General features: G+C 45.5%; 1 protein-coding gene across 2 annotated transcripts in view; it reads left to right on the forward strand.

Annotated features, from left to right (window-relative positions):
- The first annotated feature begins 634 nt into the window (after window positions 1-634).
- Window positions 635-17,519, forward strand: part of TBX4 (T-box transcription factor 4) — a 63,695-nt gene continuing 46,810 nt past the window's right edge. The window contains exons 1-3 of one of the 2 annotated variants that reach the window (XM_032779313.2): window positions 635-837; window positions 10,293-10,451; window positions 13,913-14,007. In XM_032779313.2, the coding sequence (XP_032635204.1) occupies window positions 10,296-10,451; window positions 13,913-14,007 (251 nt within the window). In that variant the 5' untranslated portion in view covers window positions 635-837; window positions 10,293-10,295. Of the gene's footprint in view, window positions 838-5,472; window positions 5,753-10,292; window positions 10,452-13,912; window positions 14,008-17,519 lie in introns of those variants that run through there. The other variant, XM_032779311.2, reaches the window with a different exon arrangement.

Here is a 17,519-nt window from a genome sequence, read left to right on the forward strand (position 1 = left end):
TTCATCTAAAAATCAAACTCCTTTATTCAGCTCATAACAAAATGGAGCAAAACGTTAATCAACACTCTTTGGGCGGGAGGGGGCACCTTAAACTGACATCTGTAGTCTTCCTCCTTCCCAAAATATCTGCAACTTGCCCTACTGAGAGCTCGAAGTGGCGGGTAATTATTGTGTTGGCGTAAAGTTCGCGTGTAAATTACAGAAAGCGGCCCACGTGTTTGCTCTGCTTCAGGGAGCTGGGTTGCCAGGGTTTTTACTTTTTAGATTTTTTGCGTCTCTGTGGTACCAACTATGCCCCAGCCTCTTCGCTTGAGCTGTATAACTATCACCTGTTCGCTCCCCGATTCCTAGTTAAGCCTTATTCTCTTCTGCATTTCGCCCTCTCTCTGTTATTCACAGGTAATAAAGCAGAGAGGGTTCATCTTCCATTCCAATTGGTTTTCTGCGTTGTCTTCCGGGAATTCTTCCCAGACATGGGAATGCTTCTTCTTATGCCTTGGTTAACATCACATTGGCCTGCCCTGGCCATTTTTTTTTTTTTTTTTTTTTGGAGTGGGAAAATGGTTCATTAAGAGGTTGACCCCAGTTTAGTTTTTATTCTGCTCCTGTTCCCAATTTCTGCACCACGTGACGGTGGGAGTGAGTTTGGGTTTAAATTCACTTTCAAGAAAACCCTGATAAAAATCTTGCCCCATAAAGAATCGGTAATTTTATGACACTGTCTTTTTAAAACCCTGAGTACTCAGGCATAAAGTCCATTTTGCAAATTAAGATTTTTGGGGGGGGAGAAAAAAAAGGGAGAACTTGGAGTCCAGCTAGGACAAGCAAACGCGACTGGTAAGAGAATTCTTCTTCTTTATTCTGCAGCAATTTACTTTACTGATGAAGGAACGGACACTGAGAGGATGCGGAGGTGTATGTGTTGTGTTTGTTTTTTTTAACCAAATAATTCAATATGAACAGAATGAAATGATAAATGCATTGTGTTTGTCGCGAATTTAATACGAATTTACATCGTTGTTGCATGCATTCTGCATGTGCTTACAACACTAGAATGGGATCTCACAGTTGTGTCTAAAAGGATCTGATGTGGGGTTGTGTGTATGTTATATATAGATAGACACAAACATATGACATATTTACAAATATATTATCTGTGCACATAATATACACATGATTTTGTATGTATATCTCGTGTATTGTGCATCTGGGTAAATATGCATATGTCTATTGCGTGTGTGTGTGTGTGTGTGTGTGTATGTATATAATATACCGTTAACCGATCAATTTATAAATACTTCGGGGTGTAGATTTTGGTTTTGTTTTACAAACTCAGAAGATGCATTAATTTTAATTAAACCGTAAACCTCAGCTATCTAAAAAACAAACCAGAGTCAAAGAGGCCATCTATAAATATATACTAACGTATTCTTCGGAACTCTCTCTTCTTCTCCGTTAGATTTAATTTGTGATGGAAAACAAAGAGCAAACTTTTCCAGGTTGTTTTTTTGGGGGGGCGGGGGGGAAGCTAGGTGAAGTGTTAGTTGTCAGAAAATAAAAATAAACAATTAAGAAGTAATTTGCCAGAGAAAATTCATAGTGATGTTTGCACGTTTTTTTTTTTTTTTTTTAACCATCCAGCAGCACAGTGAAATCCGGTGTGTGGGATTTGACTGATGCGACGTCCTCGAATTAAAACCTATGCAAGTCCCTGATTAACCCGCAGCCTGGGCTTTCAGTCACAGACAAGGCGTTAGAAAACTCTTGGGTTTTATTATTATAATCCAGCTGCCGTTGGGATAAAGCCCCGAAGATGGGATTTTCTCCCCCCCTTCTAAAATTGGAATATATCCGTTCCTTACCCCCCCTCCTTTCATGTATTATTTTTCTTTCAAAATAAATAATCGCTCCTCTAGCCGCTGTATTACTTGCCACTAGATCGATATTTTCTCCTTTTCTTCTTTCCCCGCACCCGACTCCCCACCCCACATACACACTTGCAAGGGAAGGATTTGGGGCTTGGTTTCAGGCACGTTTTGCTTTTTAAATAATTTATTCTCTTTTCTGAACTCTGCTGAGAAGGTAGATGAATGGTAGACAGGCCGCTGGATTGCGGAGGGGGGCGGGATGTAATAGTCTATCAGAACCCGCGTGGAGTTTTCCCTTCGCTTCATAGACGTGCGGGATTTTTGTTTTTTTTTGTTTTTTTGCCACATTATCCTGCTCAGCTCATAAAATTAGAACAGGATTTTTTGTACGAGAATGTATTCAACATTACTTTCTTTTTCTCATCTAAATCCTTCCCCTTCCTTTCTGGGATATCCGGGGCCGAATGCACAACTGTGGCCCATGTCGTGTTAAAAATAATGATTCAAATCATGTGATTATTATAACATATTCTGGCGAGTGTCTGTGTGTGTGGAAGGCGGGAATACCAATTTGGATGAAAAATCAACGATTGTCGAAATTACTATTTTTAAATGTTTTAATCTCTCCTTTCACGCCGTAGACTTCAGAAATTTGGCTCAATGAGTTCAAATACGCAAATTCTTATGCTCTGTTGCGAATATATGGTGGAGGGTTTACTGTGCCACCGATCTGCAGACGGAGCTCTCATTGATTTTTCAAAGGGGGCTTCTGCTTAAAGATTGCTCCTCAACTCTGATCGCGTGAGGATAAATTAAGAAGTCAGGGCTCCACATTTTAATTTTTAGGCAGAGGGGAGCGCCGGAAAGCTAGGCTGTACCTTTGGGTGGTAGCGGTTGGGTGGTAGCCGACTTTCTGGGAGTAATATCAAAGTACTGAACTAACTGGAGAGCCCAATCCAGCCTGCAAGACATTCTGAGCTGGCTATTTACATTATTTAAAACGAGAACCGGGGGGAGGGGGGAGAAATGGGTTGTGAGGAAGGAACCTGGAGTGTGAATCTCGCTGTAAATAGCTTCCCCCGGGTCGGGTTGAAAGGGAAAAGACCCTTTTGTCCCTGCAGCCGTTAGAGCTGAACTCAGCTCGCAGTCGCATGCCTGGGTCTCGCTCTGTGTCCCGAGGACAGGAATCGAACGTTCCTGGCACCCAGGAGCCTTTGAAGTTGCGAACATTCGCAACGGACCCATATCCGTCCGCAGAGGCCATTCCACCGCCTCTCCCCATCGGTATTTATTCCAGTCGCGATGCTGGGCCGTTTAATGACGTTTGGCACGAACTGAATAGTTTCCTTTGTGTCCTGATATATGGCCCTTGGCACTAAAGAACCCTGTCATTGTTCAGACTGGAATCACAAGCCACATTTCCATTTTTTAAAAAGCTTTTGGCATTAACCTTTGTGCCCCTAAATTTATAAATTCGCGTTTCATTTGCCTTTTTTTTTTAAAAAAGGAAAAAAATCAAAAATGCTTCCTTGGGCATGTTTGTCATTCTTGTTTCAAGTACCCAAGTGTCGCCCCCGTTAAACGATTGTAAACTTTGAGTGCAGCCCACGAGGTCTGCTGTTGCTTATGACAACCTGTCTAGGCCCATTTTGGATATTTAAATATTACGTATCAACCTGCAACCGTGTTTGTTAGTAGCATAAAATCACCGTTTTATTGCAAAGGGGGGGGAGGAGATTAATTTTGTGAGTTTGCCAGCACATGCAGTAAATCACAGAGCTCCCTTAACCACTGTAATTTTCAGATTGACCCTTTAATCCCAGATTGAGTCGACCATTATATTAAAATAAACCCACACCACTCTCTAACCACCCATATTTCACGTTTTTGCAACATGGGGAGGGCTCTCTTGCTCTTCACCAGCGGGGGAGGGGTCCTATTCCTGCGTGGGACTGGGAAATCCAGCTTTCAGTCAAGGGAGGGCTAGTCCTCCCTCGGAAACCCCAATTCTCTCCAAGCGCCCCAATAATTAGGGCAGGGGCGGGCAACCTTTCAGAAGTGGTGCGCAGATTCTTCATTTATTCACTCTGATTTAAGGTTTCCCGTGCCAGTCATACATGTTAACGTTTTCAGAAGGTCTCTTTCTGTAAGTCTATAATATATAAACTATTGTATGTAAAGTAAATGGATTTTTAAAAATGTTTAAGAAGCTTCCTTTAAAATTAAATTAAAATGCAGAGCCCCCTGGACTAGTGGCCAGGGCGCGGGCAGTGTGAGTGCCACTGAAAGTCTGCTCGTGTGCCGCAGGTTGCCTGCCCCTGAATTAGGGGAACACAGAGTAGTGCGCTGGAAACAGACGGGCTACCGAGGAGCTCTGGGCACGGGAGGGCTGCACTAATGCTAAGGAACACATCGATCCAGTGAGCGGATGCCGACATGAATTGGGTTTGGTTTTATTTGTGTCTAGGAAATCGGTTCCCTCCTTGAGAAACAATTCTGAGACAGGGACTGTGAAATTCAAAGGGTCGATTTACTTTTTGCAGCCAGGCCTAGTTTAAACGGGTACCTCTTTTTTAAATAATTAAAAATCCCCCTCCAGCCTTCTGTGCAATCCACCCCCACCATGTGCCAGCGACCCATCTCCAGCCCTCTAGGCGCCCCCCTGGCTTTGGGTTTCATTTCAGCCTGGGCTCTGCCCGGGGGCTGAGTGGGTGTCTTGAGAAAGTTGCCCACTGAGGCAGGCGCAGCTCCGCTTGGTTTCATCACGCTGAGGCTTCCGCTGGCCCCGCGTTAAAAGGCCATGAAGCCAGAGTCTCTTTGCAGGGGAGCTCACTGCCCTGGACAATGCGAGGAAGTGAGGGATCTTTGGCGAGCGGCATGAATCTCCCAGGCCAACCCGATCTGTACCAGCTATGCCTGGAAAATGTGAGTGAGAGTCTCACTAGACCTAGAGCTCAGGGTCAAGGCCATGGGGCCCGTTTGGGGTCAGACTGGAATTCGGGCCGGGGGGGGGGGTCAATCATAAGAAAGAAAAGTGCAGCCTGGCCTAGGGGTGATCTGCAGGAGCGAGCTGGAAATACACGTTGATTTAAGCCCCAGAGCCACTTGTTGACTGTTGGGAGGGATGGGAGGAGGGGAGCGGGTCTGGATGTTTTAGGGGTTGCTGGACTTGTGCCTGGAAGGGAGTGAGAGGCTCAGCTCGCCCCCCGCCTCCCCCCATTTAAACTCGTCCTGTTCCTCTTGCCCCTGTGCATGGGGCTGAAGGCCCATCCGGCTGCTCAGCCGCCTGCAGCGTGTGCTGGTTGGTGGCCTGGGCTGTTTGCATCCCGCTCCAGGGGTTTCCCAGAGGCACTAATCTAAACCAGGACAGGCCTAGAGCCCCATCCCCACCAGCTCGGGGGCAGGCTCCGAGCAGTGGTGGCAGGGCCCTGTGCCGGCCGACTGCGGAATGCCCTGGACAGGGTGGCTGCTGGGCGGGGGAGGCGAGGCAGGGGGTGGGGGCAGTGGTTTGGGATATCGCCCCGCAGGAACAGCCAGGAGTTGAGCTCTTCAGGGCTGATTGACAGCAGCAACGTCAGCACCGCAGGGGAAGGGAGAGGGAGGGAGGCGAAAGGCCCCAAACTGGATCTTGATGGAACATTTTTTTCGAGAAGATCAAGGGCAAGTGAATCCGTGGAATGGGGACGGTCCCGCCGGCAGCGGCCAGTGAGCCCGAGCTCCCCTGAGTAGCCGAAGCGAAGCGAAGCCCGAACCGAGCCCTGGGGGCTGCAAGATGCACCCCTCCTTTGGATGCTTTTAAGGCAGCAGCCGCCAAATTAAGGCGAAGTGTGAAGATCCCCCTTCCCCAGCCGCAGCCTGAGCCTCCTGCCCCCCCGGCGATCAGTGTAAGTGCCCCGGACTTTCCCTGCAAAGATCCCAGCTGGGCCGGGCCCAGGGAGCAGCCGGACACCCAGGAGGTGTTCAAATCCCCCGCCCCCAGCAGCTGCTCCAGGCCCTTCTGTGCAGCAGGGAGAGGCGGTTTGCCTAAGCCCCGGGGTGGGGGTAGTAGCAGGGGCCTTGCGCGCAGGTTGTTTGTAAGCGATCCCAGGGCAGCCGCAGCGGGGGGACCCTGTTAAAACCATCTCGGCCAGCCCAGGGGAGGGGGAGGGTCTTCTCCTCTTGGACCTCCTTTAAACACCGAACTCCCCTTTGCACCCTTTCGTGCCCGGCCGGCTGCGCTTCCCCTGCCCCCCGGGGGGCTCCCGTGAGCTCGGGCCCGGCGCTGCGAGGCTAGGGCCCCTCAGAGCCAGAGCTGGGAGCCGGCTCTTTGCGCCGCTTTCCCCGCTGCACACTGGCCTCTCTGGGGCGCTTGCACCCTTAGAGCTTGGCCCTGGCTGCAGATGAGCTCCCTGGGCCCTTCCAAGGCGGCCCCTGGGTGGATTTTTTTCTCTGCGGAAAGGAATAAAAATTGCTGAACAGGTTAATTGGGGGGCGGGGGCTGTTGGGTTGGCCGGCGTGATTAAAAACCTAGCGAGCAGGGTTTCTATGGAGCCGCCTGGGGCGATGGGGTCTCAGTTACTTCGAATTGTCCCCCCACCCACCCCCATCTCTAGCTGTGCGTGCTCACTGGTAAGTGACAAGAGAAAAGCCCCGAGGATTGTTTTAGGCGCAGATTCTGGTCCTAGGGGCGGCCTGAGGTCTGGTGTCTCTTGGAGCTGACACGACGCGTGTGTGCTGTTCTAACGAATAGTAATCAGGTGATTGTTTGCCTCTAACCAGCTCTGCACAGGGGGGAAAAATACCCAATTACCCCGAGAAATAGAGTTGTGGAGGGGACTAAAGTCCTGGCACCAGCAGGGGTCTGATGACCCCCGGTTTCCCCCACAGCGTTTGCAATGCGCCGCTTGCTACGGCTGCTAGTGAAGACGCTTTTTAATAGCGCTGGGAGCTTTTTCATGGCCAGGGGACAGGGCTCGCTGGCACGGGTACAAAGCGTTGTTTGGCCGCACGGCCTGTGTTTGTGTGTGCACGCAGGACCCGCAATCTGCGGCGTGGTGGTGTAAATTCAGTCAGTGCTGGCGGGGTAGGGGGTACCCAAAGCAGGTTCAAGCCCCCTGCATAAGACAAGTAGGGCAGATGTGTGGCTGTCCGGACGCACCAGTGGCGTTTGTTGCGAGCCTGCGCTCCTGATGCGCTGAGAGCTTTGACATATTCCCAGGTGATTTGTTGGATGGAGACAGAGGGACCGGTACTTTTGCCTACCGTGGGGAGGAGGGGAAGTCAGGCTGGAATTTGGGAAACAGCCCCAGCCCCACTGGAATAGAAAAATGAGCCTATGTTGTTTTAATACAAACGTAGCGCAACTCACTGGAGACAGATCCCTACATATCGAATTAATAGCGGCTTAGAAGCTGGTTCTGGGGTGAGAAAATGCCCTTTCCCCTCTTAGTATATGTCCGTGGGGAGCTTCTCATTGACAGAGGGGCAGGAAGTAACTAGGTATCCGGGGCTGTCTGGTATGCGCGTTTGGGTTTGTAGTGCGCATTGATTGAACCTGGCCTGGCTGCTTTCTCCCCTTCCCCGCAACTATCTAGATACAACTCTTTTCCTTGAGCGGCATCCCCGGGTTCATAGAGCGCTGCTTCCAGTCTCGTCTTGCGCTCCAAAAAGCGGTAAACAGGTTGTCGACAAAGCGCTAATTTTCGAAGTTAAAAATCGCAGAATTCCTTGCCTACGAAAATAGCAGCCGTTTCGCTGTCATTCGTACAAGTTTCTACTTTCCTGCGAATTCCTACTTCGTGATATAAGTTTGTCTCTCAGCACTTGAAATCAATGGGACGGTGTTAAACGTTTGCAGATTGATGAGGCATAAAACAGAGCAGATGAAGACTAGCTTGATGCTGTTACTGGTAACAATAAATAAATGGATCAGATTTATTTCCCACGGGCGAAACCGAGAGCCAAGACAGCAATGGGAAATTGGAAATCGTTCAGTTGGGGGAAAGTTTCAGTGATCAATGCAAGGGCTAGACTGGCTATGGAACTGGTTTGCTTTGATTGCTTTCGAAAGTCGAGACCAAACTATTTAAAATGCGAGCTCGCATCTTGTTTGTTTAATTACAGACGTTAAGTTTAAGGAACTGGCTTGCTCCAAGAGGTGCCTGATCTATAAATTGTCTATTTTAATAACCAATATAGTGATATTACCCTGTACCAATAGGCTACACAAGGTACATTTTAAATATACCCTTTGGATCTACGGAAATATTACCCACAAACCTTGTGAATCTCTAAAACGCGATTCCAAGCTGCATGGACCCCTGCTCTCCATGCAACTGTAACTGCAAATCCTAATAGGATCAAACTGTGCTGTTCAAAATACTCACTCACCAGACCGCTGAGTTACTGGGGGTTTGCGAATCCTACAACCGCTTGGCAGAAGCAAGTAGCAGAAATCTTTAAACATTTGTTAATTCTCATCTCCTAGTTAAACAAAGTCATCCCAAAGAGCTAAGGTTACTCCCCCAAAAGCACCACGCAGGATTCATTTAACAATCAGGTACCATTTCAGGCAAGCATCGGTGCCTATGCCCCTGCTGCACGCTATTGACAAGACCTAGGTGTAAACACGCTGTTTGCTTGCTGTGCTTAGTATAATACTGTAAATGAAAAGTACATTTGCGCAGTAAAAGTCCGGCTTGATGCGCAGCAGCCTCAGTGGAGCTGTCAGCTCTTATCTTTATGGGCTTTTCCCAGTCTCTGTCCAAGTTGAAGAGAGGTCTCCTTTTATCTTAGTGAGCTTGCACTTAGAATGTTTACACAGGGCAACTTTTTGTTTTAGCATTATTACCAAGGTTAAAAACCTGACTGGAGACAGGAGACAAGTGGGTAATATTGCACTGAAGCAGGCTCTCAGGACTAGAACCTGTGCAGCAGCTGCCCAGATCCCAGAGCAAAATAAAACGAACCAGCAAACCCCCTTCGAGGTGTTTTCCAAACCAATTGAAAATGAAGCCGAATATTGCAAAGAATTTCCGCGTAACAAATAAATCCAACAAGATTGATTTTTTTTGGGGGGGGGGAAGTATCTAAAACGAGAGGAGAGCCGAAAGACGACAACGCAATATGTTCGCTGTAGCTATGTAAGTGAAAGTTTTTGTCAATCTATAATGGCCTTTTGTTAAGAGACAGAGAGAAAACGTCAAGGATCAAGTCCGGATCCCACGTGCTTAATTGGGACCAAGATTTAGCCTTGATACTTAGTGGAATCTTTCCTACAAAGTAAATGTAACTGACCAGTGACTTCTGTATTTGCTGAAGAAAAGCAAATGCAACTGTTGTGGCTTTTGATGTCTGTGTTTTGTTTAAACGACACGTGGGAACGAAATCCCTTATTTTGTATACAACGTGTTCCACCCGCAGCTAGACCATTGCTGATCGTACCAACAGGGCTGAGACAAGGGAAACATTTGCGTTTTGGAGCCATCAGTTGAACATTTCAATATCCAGGTGTTGATCCTTTTAAGGTTAAAAATAAAAAGCGAAGGTAAAAGGACCGATATTTCCCCAGTAAACTATACTCCATTGTCCCGTCCGAGCAGAACAAGCAGGCGGCAGCGCAGCTGCTATTGCGGGGTCTGGTCAGGGCCTGGGCCGATTCCTCAGGCAAAACTCAGCCCTGTTTCAAAGGTGGGTGATGGGCGGGATACAGCCCCCTCTGTCTGTAACCGCTAAATCCCACCGAACTGGGAGAGTCACTCTGGGTGCGCTGGTGTTTGGTCACCCCACCCCCCATGCGGAGAAATAGAATTCAGCCGAGAGTTCTTAGGCTCTTACCAGACTGGGAACCCCAGGCCCTGGCTGTTTATAATCCAGATCAGGGAAAGAATTAGCAAGATGGGGCTCAGAAGCAGGGAACCGCCCCAGTGGCAGTGGGAATCAGAGCGGAGTTCGGCTGGTTCTTAAAGTCCTGCCTGAGCTGCAGGGAACAGGGCCGTTTCCCCTGCTCGGGAGACACAAGCGCAGGTTAGAAAATGTCCCTCAGAGTAATCGAGAACGACAGCGGAGTCGGCGCTATAACGCAGCGACCGGCCGCTCTGCGCACAAGCGGGGCTATGGGGATGTTTGTGGGTCTGGGACAAAGCTGCGGCCACGTGTCGTTTTCCAGCTGCACATGAGCTTTGCCCTTGACTTGACACCCAGGCGGCTGATTTTCAGGAGATTTCAATCTGGCAAACCGGCCGCACCCGGGCCTAGTATTTGGGGGTAGGGGGACGGCTGGGGGGGGGGTCAAAGGACAGGTCTGACCTGCTAGGCAGAGCCGCTTATGTTGCGCATTCAGACAGCGGGGTTGGAAACGGGCCTGGTGCCGTTTACACGGAGCCCGTTCGCTTATCTCCAATTCAAGCCGGCTTGGCACTAACCACGTGTGTCCCTGTCGAAAAGGAAATGCTCCAGGAGAAAGGCCTGTCTGAAACGGAAGAAGAGTTTCCAGCGGCCCAGGCACCTGGTCATGCAGAATCCACCGTGGGTTCCCCGGTTCTCGGCGTGGCAGGAGTCAGCAGCACTCCGCTGAGCAGTCCGCAGGGCCAGGATCCGGAGCAGGTACGCACCGTTTACACAACCAGCTTCTTCCCGCTGTGAATTGCATCCCTCCCCTGCGTGCCGGGCTCCCTTTCCACTTCCCTGTCCCCCACCCCCGCTAGCACCAGCATCCCAAGTAGCTCATAATCCCCAAGGCGACACACCCCCTGCTTTCCCCGATATCTTCTTGCACCTGGGGATTGAGTTTTTCTGAAATTCTTTGCTCTAAACTCCCAGGGCTCTTACCGGAGCGCTCTACAAGCGCTTTATGTGAAAGAAGCCATAACAGAAAGAATTTACTGTCACTGCCACAGATGGCGGGATTTAAAAATGTTTCCATTTTTCTCCAGCTTGGTTTGGTTTTTTTTGCTCCCCTTTTAACTTGCAAGCGTTCCCCGCCTGCTCTGGTTTTCTTTGGAAGGACATGTTTAAAGCCTGCCACTCCGGAGAGCCTGTCTTTGCACAGTCTACCCAAAACTGCAGTTGCTGGTTGCAATGAAAATTCAAGATCAAGAGTGTATCAAAACCATCCCGCTTATCCAGAGTTCTCAGCAATGGGGTTTCCTTTGGCGGGTCTTTAATTTTTTGTCTAGATTTAGCTCATACCTTTTTGACCCATGGACCTTATTCATCTGCATTGCTACAGAAACATAATTATGACCTGGCTGATTTCATGTGCCAGATTGAGTCCCCCTGTACCTTTTTTTGTAACCCCACTCCAAACATGTTATGCATCCTGAGATTTGTATACCTTAATTAAATACAATTAAGCTCCTTATGCCAAAAAGGTCTGACTGTAAATTAGATTGCATTCAGTCACGCCTTCTGATTGGCTAGGGGTATTTAGTGTGCTTTTTGACAACTTTCCCATATCAGAATTATAACCTGTCAAGGGGGTGAGGAGGGGGGAAAAGGAAGCAGAAATGTAAAAGGATGTAGTTTGTATTTGCTGTTTTAAGCTATTTAAAAAAACACCCTATACTGTGTAATCATAAATGCGTCAAGTAATAGTAATTATGCCTTGAGGCTTTTTAGCTCAATTTTCCTCTGTTTTTCTTCCACTCTCTGATCTCCAGCCAGGTGTTGGGAAGGGAAAATAGAACCATGAAAAGTGAAATGCTGACAATTAGTAATAGATTATAGAAAACTCAAATTTCTATAGAAAAAATAGAAACCTCTCAAGATGCTCAGTGTCTCCTTCACAGCACGAGCCCAGTACAGAAGTGGGTTTGCTAAGAGCTGAAAAAGTGAGTGTGTCTCAGATGCACAGATGATTCCCTCCTAGTTTTCTGGCCTTTAGATTTCACACACCAACGACTGAAGCTTAGTGGGGTTAGCAAATAACCATGGGATTCCAAGAAAGGATATGAACATCTAAGGTTTGATCCTGCTCCCATTCAAATCAAGGGATAAAAGCTCCCTTTGACTTAACATGAGGTGCCTCCTCTTGCCCCATTTGAGTTCTTGTTACTTCAACCTCACTATCAAATGATTTCCATGAACTCTGTTCTCATGTTCATCACCTTCCTTAAAAGGGAACAAACACCCAACCCTATCTTGTCTATATTATATATATGTACCTACACACCTATTCCAAACTTCTTATGTAGGCAGCTGATTAAACAGGTCAGGAGTTCTCTACTGAGAAATTATGTTCACTGGAAGTATGTATGTCTATATAATAAAAATGAGTTTCATCTACTGGGGCCATTGTGCTCCACCTGAAATCAGTGGGAGTTTTGCTATTGATTACCTTAGGAGCAGGCTCTGTCCCAGTATTTGTAACTGAACATGGCAAAACATTTTCAAGTCCAGGCGGTTTTGCTTTCAGTTTTTCTTGCTATTCACAAGGCTTCGACTAACCTGAATAACACATACTCTACCTTAATTTTTTCTTGCATTCTGGGCCGGATCCTGCTTCCACTGAAAGTCAATGGCAAAACAAAATAAACAAAGAAGTTATAATATTTGGTTTGCAGCTGGTTTGAACTGCAAGTTTTAGCATGTTGGGCTAGATTATTTTTAGTCAGTTTTTGGGAGAAAAACTAACTTTAAAAATTTGAAATAAAAATTAATATAAAGATGATACTGGAAAGATGTTTCAGCAACACAATTATTCTGTTCTTACATTATATATGCATTATTTTTCTGGTGGATGCATTTATCTTTAATTGTATTAGAATCTCCTTTTACAGTTCATTACTTGGAAAATTAATATTTGTAAAACACTTTAAAGATGACAAGCACTTTTTTTATCTGTAGCTCTGTAATCTCTACTTTCAAGGAAATACTGAATAAAGCAATGTAGGAGTAATGCAAAAATAATCTAACCACAGATAAAACTGGATTATCCAAAGTGTTTTTACATGGGACTGATCGTATGAGAGTTTGTATATATGGGGAGTTATTCCAGAATAGCTAATTCCTGATTTTATTCTGGAAGAAGAGTGTCTATAGGTGGAGTTAGTCCCTTATTCTAAATTCTCAATCCACTTTGGAAATGGATTCCACACATGGAGTTAACTGGAATAGTTAATCTGTTTTCCAGTCACACTTTCCTTTATTCTGGATTAATTTTCATGTATAGACGCCCTGAGTATTGTTAATTGTGTAAGTATTTGCTGGATCAGACTGAGGCTCATAGCGTGCAATGACAGAGCCAATGACACTGCAGGAGAATAATATAATTATGTATACCCATCATGTCATTTATTAGCAATCTTGTTATAAAAATCACGATCTATTAAATAATTGCTAGGCTGGTGGGATGGTGGTGCAAAGAACAATCCATGTAACACTTTTTGTCCTAATTTTAAAACTGTCTATTCTGAATAACGGGGAAAAAAGTTGATTCCTTTTGACCTGAAGGTTTTGCATTCAGCTCATATAAGAGTAAGTTGCCACCCTGTCAATTGCTGGCTTTTTATCAGCTAATTTAAAATATGCACTGAACAGGTAAGCATTTTCCTACAGAACTCCACCTTTTGCTGCTGCTTTCCCCCCTTACATTACCAGAACATCCTAGAGCTTTTAATTTTATTTTTTGAGGACAAGTATTTTTCTCACCTTGAACTGAGCAGACAGATAAAAGGTTGGATTTTTTTTTTCCTTTTGTTTTTACCTGACCCTCATCTTAAAAGGTGGAGCTTTACTTACTGATACACAGTTATATTTGATAATATCAACAACTCTCTGAACTCAGAAGTCTTTGTTGTTTGTTTAAAAATCTATTTGGCTGTAATATCCTCGCTGGATGTGAAGCATTCTGCAATTAAAGTTGGTTCAGTTTGTTTCTCTCCATTTTTTAGCAATAGGCAGTGGAATCTTCAGGGCTTGCTCCTGCGCCCAGTGCAGTCAGTCCTGGGTTTGCCTTTCTTTTCCAAAGAACATCAGCTCGCAGCTTTGCTTTGAGGGAAGAAATCACAGATGGAGGGCACTTTTGATGATGGTGGTTTTGTTTTTGTTGTTTTGATTCTTTTTAGACAATAGAAAACATCAAAGTCTATCTCCATGAGAAGGAGCTATGGAAGAAGTTTCATGAAGCTGGCACCGAAATGATAATAACTAAAGCAGGCAGGTTGGTGAAAATGCATTTCACACCCTGAAAGTCTCTCTCCTATGTTCAAAGTCACAATTTGCCCACAGTGGAATCTTTCTAAGGGGAGAGGCCTACTGCAAATGATTGAATTTTAAGAAACTAGGACTTTTATAGGATTACTTACATACTGAAAGTTATGTACCTGCGTTGATACTTTGCTGAATATGGTCAGAAGTGAGCACACAATATAAGAAAAGCAAGTACAGTATATTGTCTTGGACGATATACTCTGGTCACTTGATAAGTCTCTAGTTTAATTTTAATTCTCTATGCTGAAATTTCCTATGATTATTTGTGTTTCTAAGACCTTCAGGACCATAGTGATGTCAGTTCTATACGTGACAGTAATTCCTTCATGAGCGAGAGATTACCTACTCTGTATAGAATAGCAATAATGTTCTGTGGTACGCTTGTGGAAGTAATAAAACCTTTGCAAACTGAGACCTTATTATAAACCGCTGGTATCAAACCTTTGTTGAGTATAGAGTTGAAGCTCCCATTTTGTGTGTGGGGGCAGAGCTGTCCCTTGGCTATGGTGAACTGGAGTGACTGCTGTGGGCCCCGTGCTTTGGGGTGCGGTGTGATTGGCCAGCATGGTCTGTCCCAGAAGAGACAAATCTGTCACTTCTGCCCTGGGCCCCACACCCCTCTAGCGACAGGCCTGTGTGTGGGGACTGACCAGGTGTGATTTAGCTTGGGGCCGCTTTAGATTGCTTGCCATTCCTTTGCATTAAATGCTATTCACGTGTCCATAAGCTCTATTAATGTTGTATTTTAGCTACCATCATCTTCATAACGGTTAGAGAGGGCTTAGTCCTGTGCAGTGCTGAACACCCTCAACGCTCAGTGGGTCAGTGGGATTGGAGGAAGGTGGTTCCCATTGTGTTGTCCTAATGGAATCTCACAGCAGTGAATGTGTGATGGGCTGCAAGGCCTTAATCTAACAAACTGTTCCACTAAGGTACGATGCCCCGTGATGTCAATGGAAAGGTTGCCCTTGACATCTGGGGAATTGGGTCAGGTTTTTGTGAAGGATTACCATAGAGATGTTTTTAAAACCCCTTTAATTTTCTTTAGTACAACCCTTCTATAGGCAACTGTTGATTTAGTACAGCAGCACATTAGAGAATCATAAAGGTGTAAAAAAGAGCAACAGAAATAGTCTGAAATCACCCGAAAAAAAATGCCTTATAGTGGTAATGTTTCTTCTATGAGCCCTGATCCAGAGCCCACTGAAGTCAATGGGAGACTTTCTCTTGACTTTAGTGGATGCTAGATCAGGTCCATGGTTTAGCAGGGCTAAATCTGGCTGTGAGATCCAAACTCCAGAACTCTGCTACAATGTGGCATATTTGCGGCTTTGCAGGGTAATAGTGTCCTGCTCTCAACCAGTAAGGAAATGTGCACTGAATACTTCCTTATAGGCAGCCTTTCTGCATTCTTGCTCTTGAAGCACTTAAAGGGTTGCCCACTCCTCCCCATATCTCCTCTGCCCCCCCCAACTCCCGCCCCAAAAAGTGCTGCTCTGTCTCTATTGGCAGTGTTGAAAGACGCACTAACAGAACCTATCCCACCAGGGAGACGAGGTGAAACTGTGTTTGTAAATCAAGAAGCTGAGACATGTACAGTGGGTCAGCTCTATGACCCGATCCTGCAGTTCTTATGTAGATAAGATCCCCCACGGGATTGTAATTTGCTATTTAAATCTTAGGGCTGGATCTTGAAGCCTTTATTCACATTCAGACTCCTATTAATTTCAATGGAGTTGCTACTCACATTAGAAACGGCTGAAGGATCTGGACTGCAAATACTGGGTCTGTAAACTGAGAGAGAAATTTTACCAAATTCTAGAAACTAAACATCCCAAATGTGTAGGTTATCTCCGTGTCAGTCTTAACTTAGATTGTTTAAACAAATCCATATGGCCAGGACCCAGTCCTGCATTCTTTGGGGGCTTAAAACTCCCAGTGAAATCATATTCATGCTTCACAGCTGCTCAGAGGGGACAGGGTGGCTCTGGTAATTGTCCCTGGGATCTGGAGCCTTTCGCTTCTAGAAGACCAGGGCCAAATTCTCTGCTGGTGAAAATGAGTGCAGCTCCATCAGAGTCACTGGAACCCTGCCAATTTATGCCAGCAGAGAATTTGGCCCTCCGCCTGAACCAGGGCCTAAGTCAGTAGGGATTCATTAACAAACCATATGAAATAAGTGGGTAGTTTCACTTCTGTTCTGAGTGGAGAGTTACAATCCACTTCAGCCCAAATTACAACTTTAATTCTCAGCACTGAGGCCAAGGACTGAATGGGCCACGTTACTTGACATCTATCTAATGCACCGAAGTGTAACACACCCATTGATGCATTGGTTTCTAAAGGTGATCTCTACATGTCAAGGATGAGGCATGTTAGCAGGGAGGTAGGGGTGAGCGTGTGTGTGTGTGGGGGGGATTGTGTGTGAGAGAGATTCCTCTACCAGTGCTTGTGCCTGTTCTTCAGTAAGAGATTCCTCTACCAGCGCTGAAAATAAAAATACCCCTAACAGTTAATAAAAGAACTAGTCTTACAACAACTAAACAACCAAGTTAAGCCACATGACAATCAGTCTGATTCAGACGCACATTTCAAAACTGATCAGTGTGCAGAACCATCCAGCAGCACAAGAGCAGACTTCGGTTCAATTCTTATTGAAAATCATATTTCACCCAAACTGTTTAAATGCATAGTAATAATAAACCCACCCACCCCCAATGATCCAATTTTAAAAAGATGATACAGAGCCTGTTGTTTCAAGAGGCCTCCTACCAGGCTCTCATTCTGTGTCTGCAAGTAATATAGAAACAGTTGAGTGCAGACACAAAATATGGTCCTGATCCTTCAACAGCCACTGTGTGTGTGTGCGCACAAAGAGAGGTGGGGTTCTAAACAGGCACAGGGATGCACGCACATGCACTCAACTGAAGGATCAGGTCACTTAAATGTCTAATTATTTAATTTCAAAAGGCAAAAAAGAAAAAAAAGGAGTCTGTTTTAAATTCTAAATTGCAAATGTAACTTTAATGACCAGTTATTTAAAAAGCAGGTAAAAAAATAAGATCAATGGGTGATCTAGTTCTAGGATGCTCGTGTAAAATAGACTTTTTCTAATTATAATCCAGACACCGATAACTCAAGAGGAGTGTGTTTATTTCATATGTTGTCAATCTGTATAATTCCACAGACCAAGTCAACTATAAATTACCAGGAATTTCGGACTAAGAATTACTTTGGGGGATTATTACTCCCTCTTAGGACTGATCTGTAGGAGACGTTTGGAGAACACAGCAAGCTCAGTACTGAAATAGGAATGATGTTGTTGCCAAGAAAGCTTGATTTATAAAGTGGAAACATCTTTAAAATGCACTCACTATCTTTTTAATGTTTGACTCTTTCATTGTGGGAGGGGAAGAAAAGATTATTTTATATTAAAAGGATCATCAAAAGATAAAAAGTTTT

The sequence above is a fragment of the Chelonoidis abingdonii genome, chromosome 20, assembly GCF_003597395.2.
Source record: "Chelonoidis abingdonii isolate Lonesome George chromosome 20, CheloAbing_2.0, whole genome shotgun sequence".
NCBI classification, from domain to species: domain Eukaryota; kingdom Metazoa; phylum Chordata; order Testudines; family Testudinidae; genus Chelonoidis; species Chelonoidis abingdonii.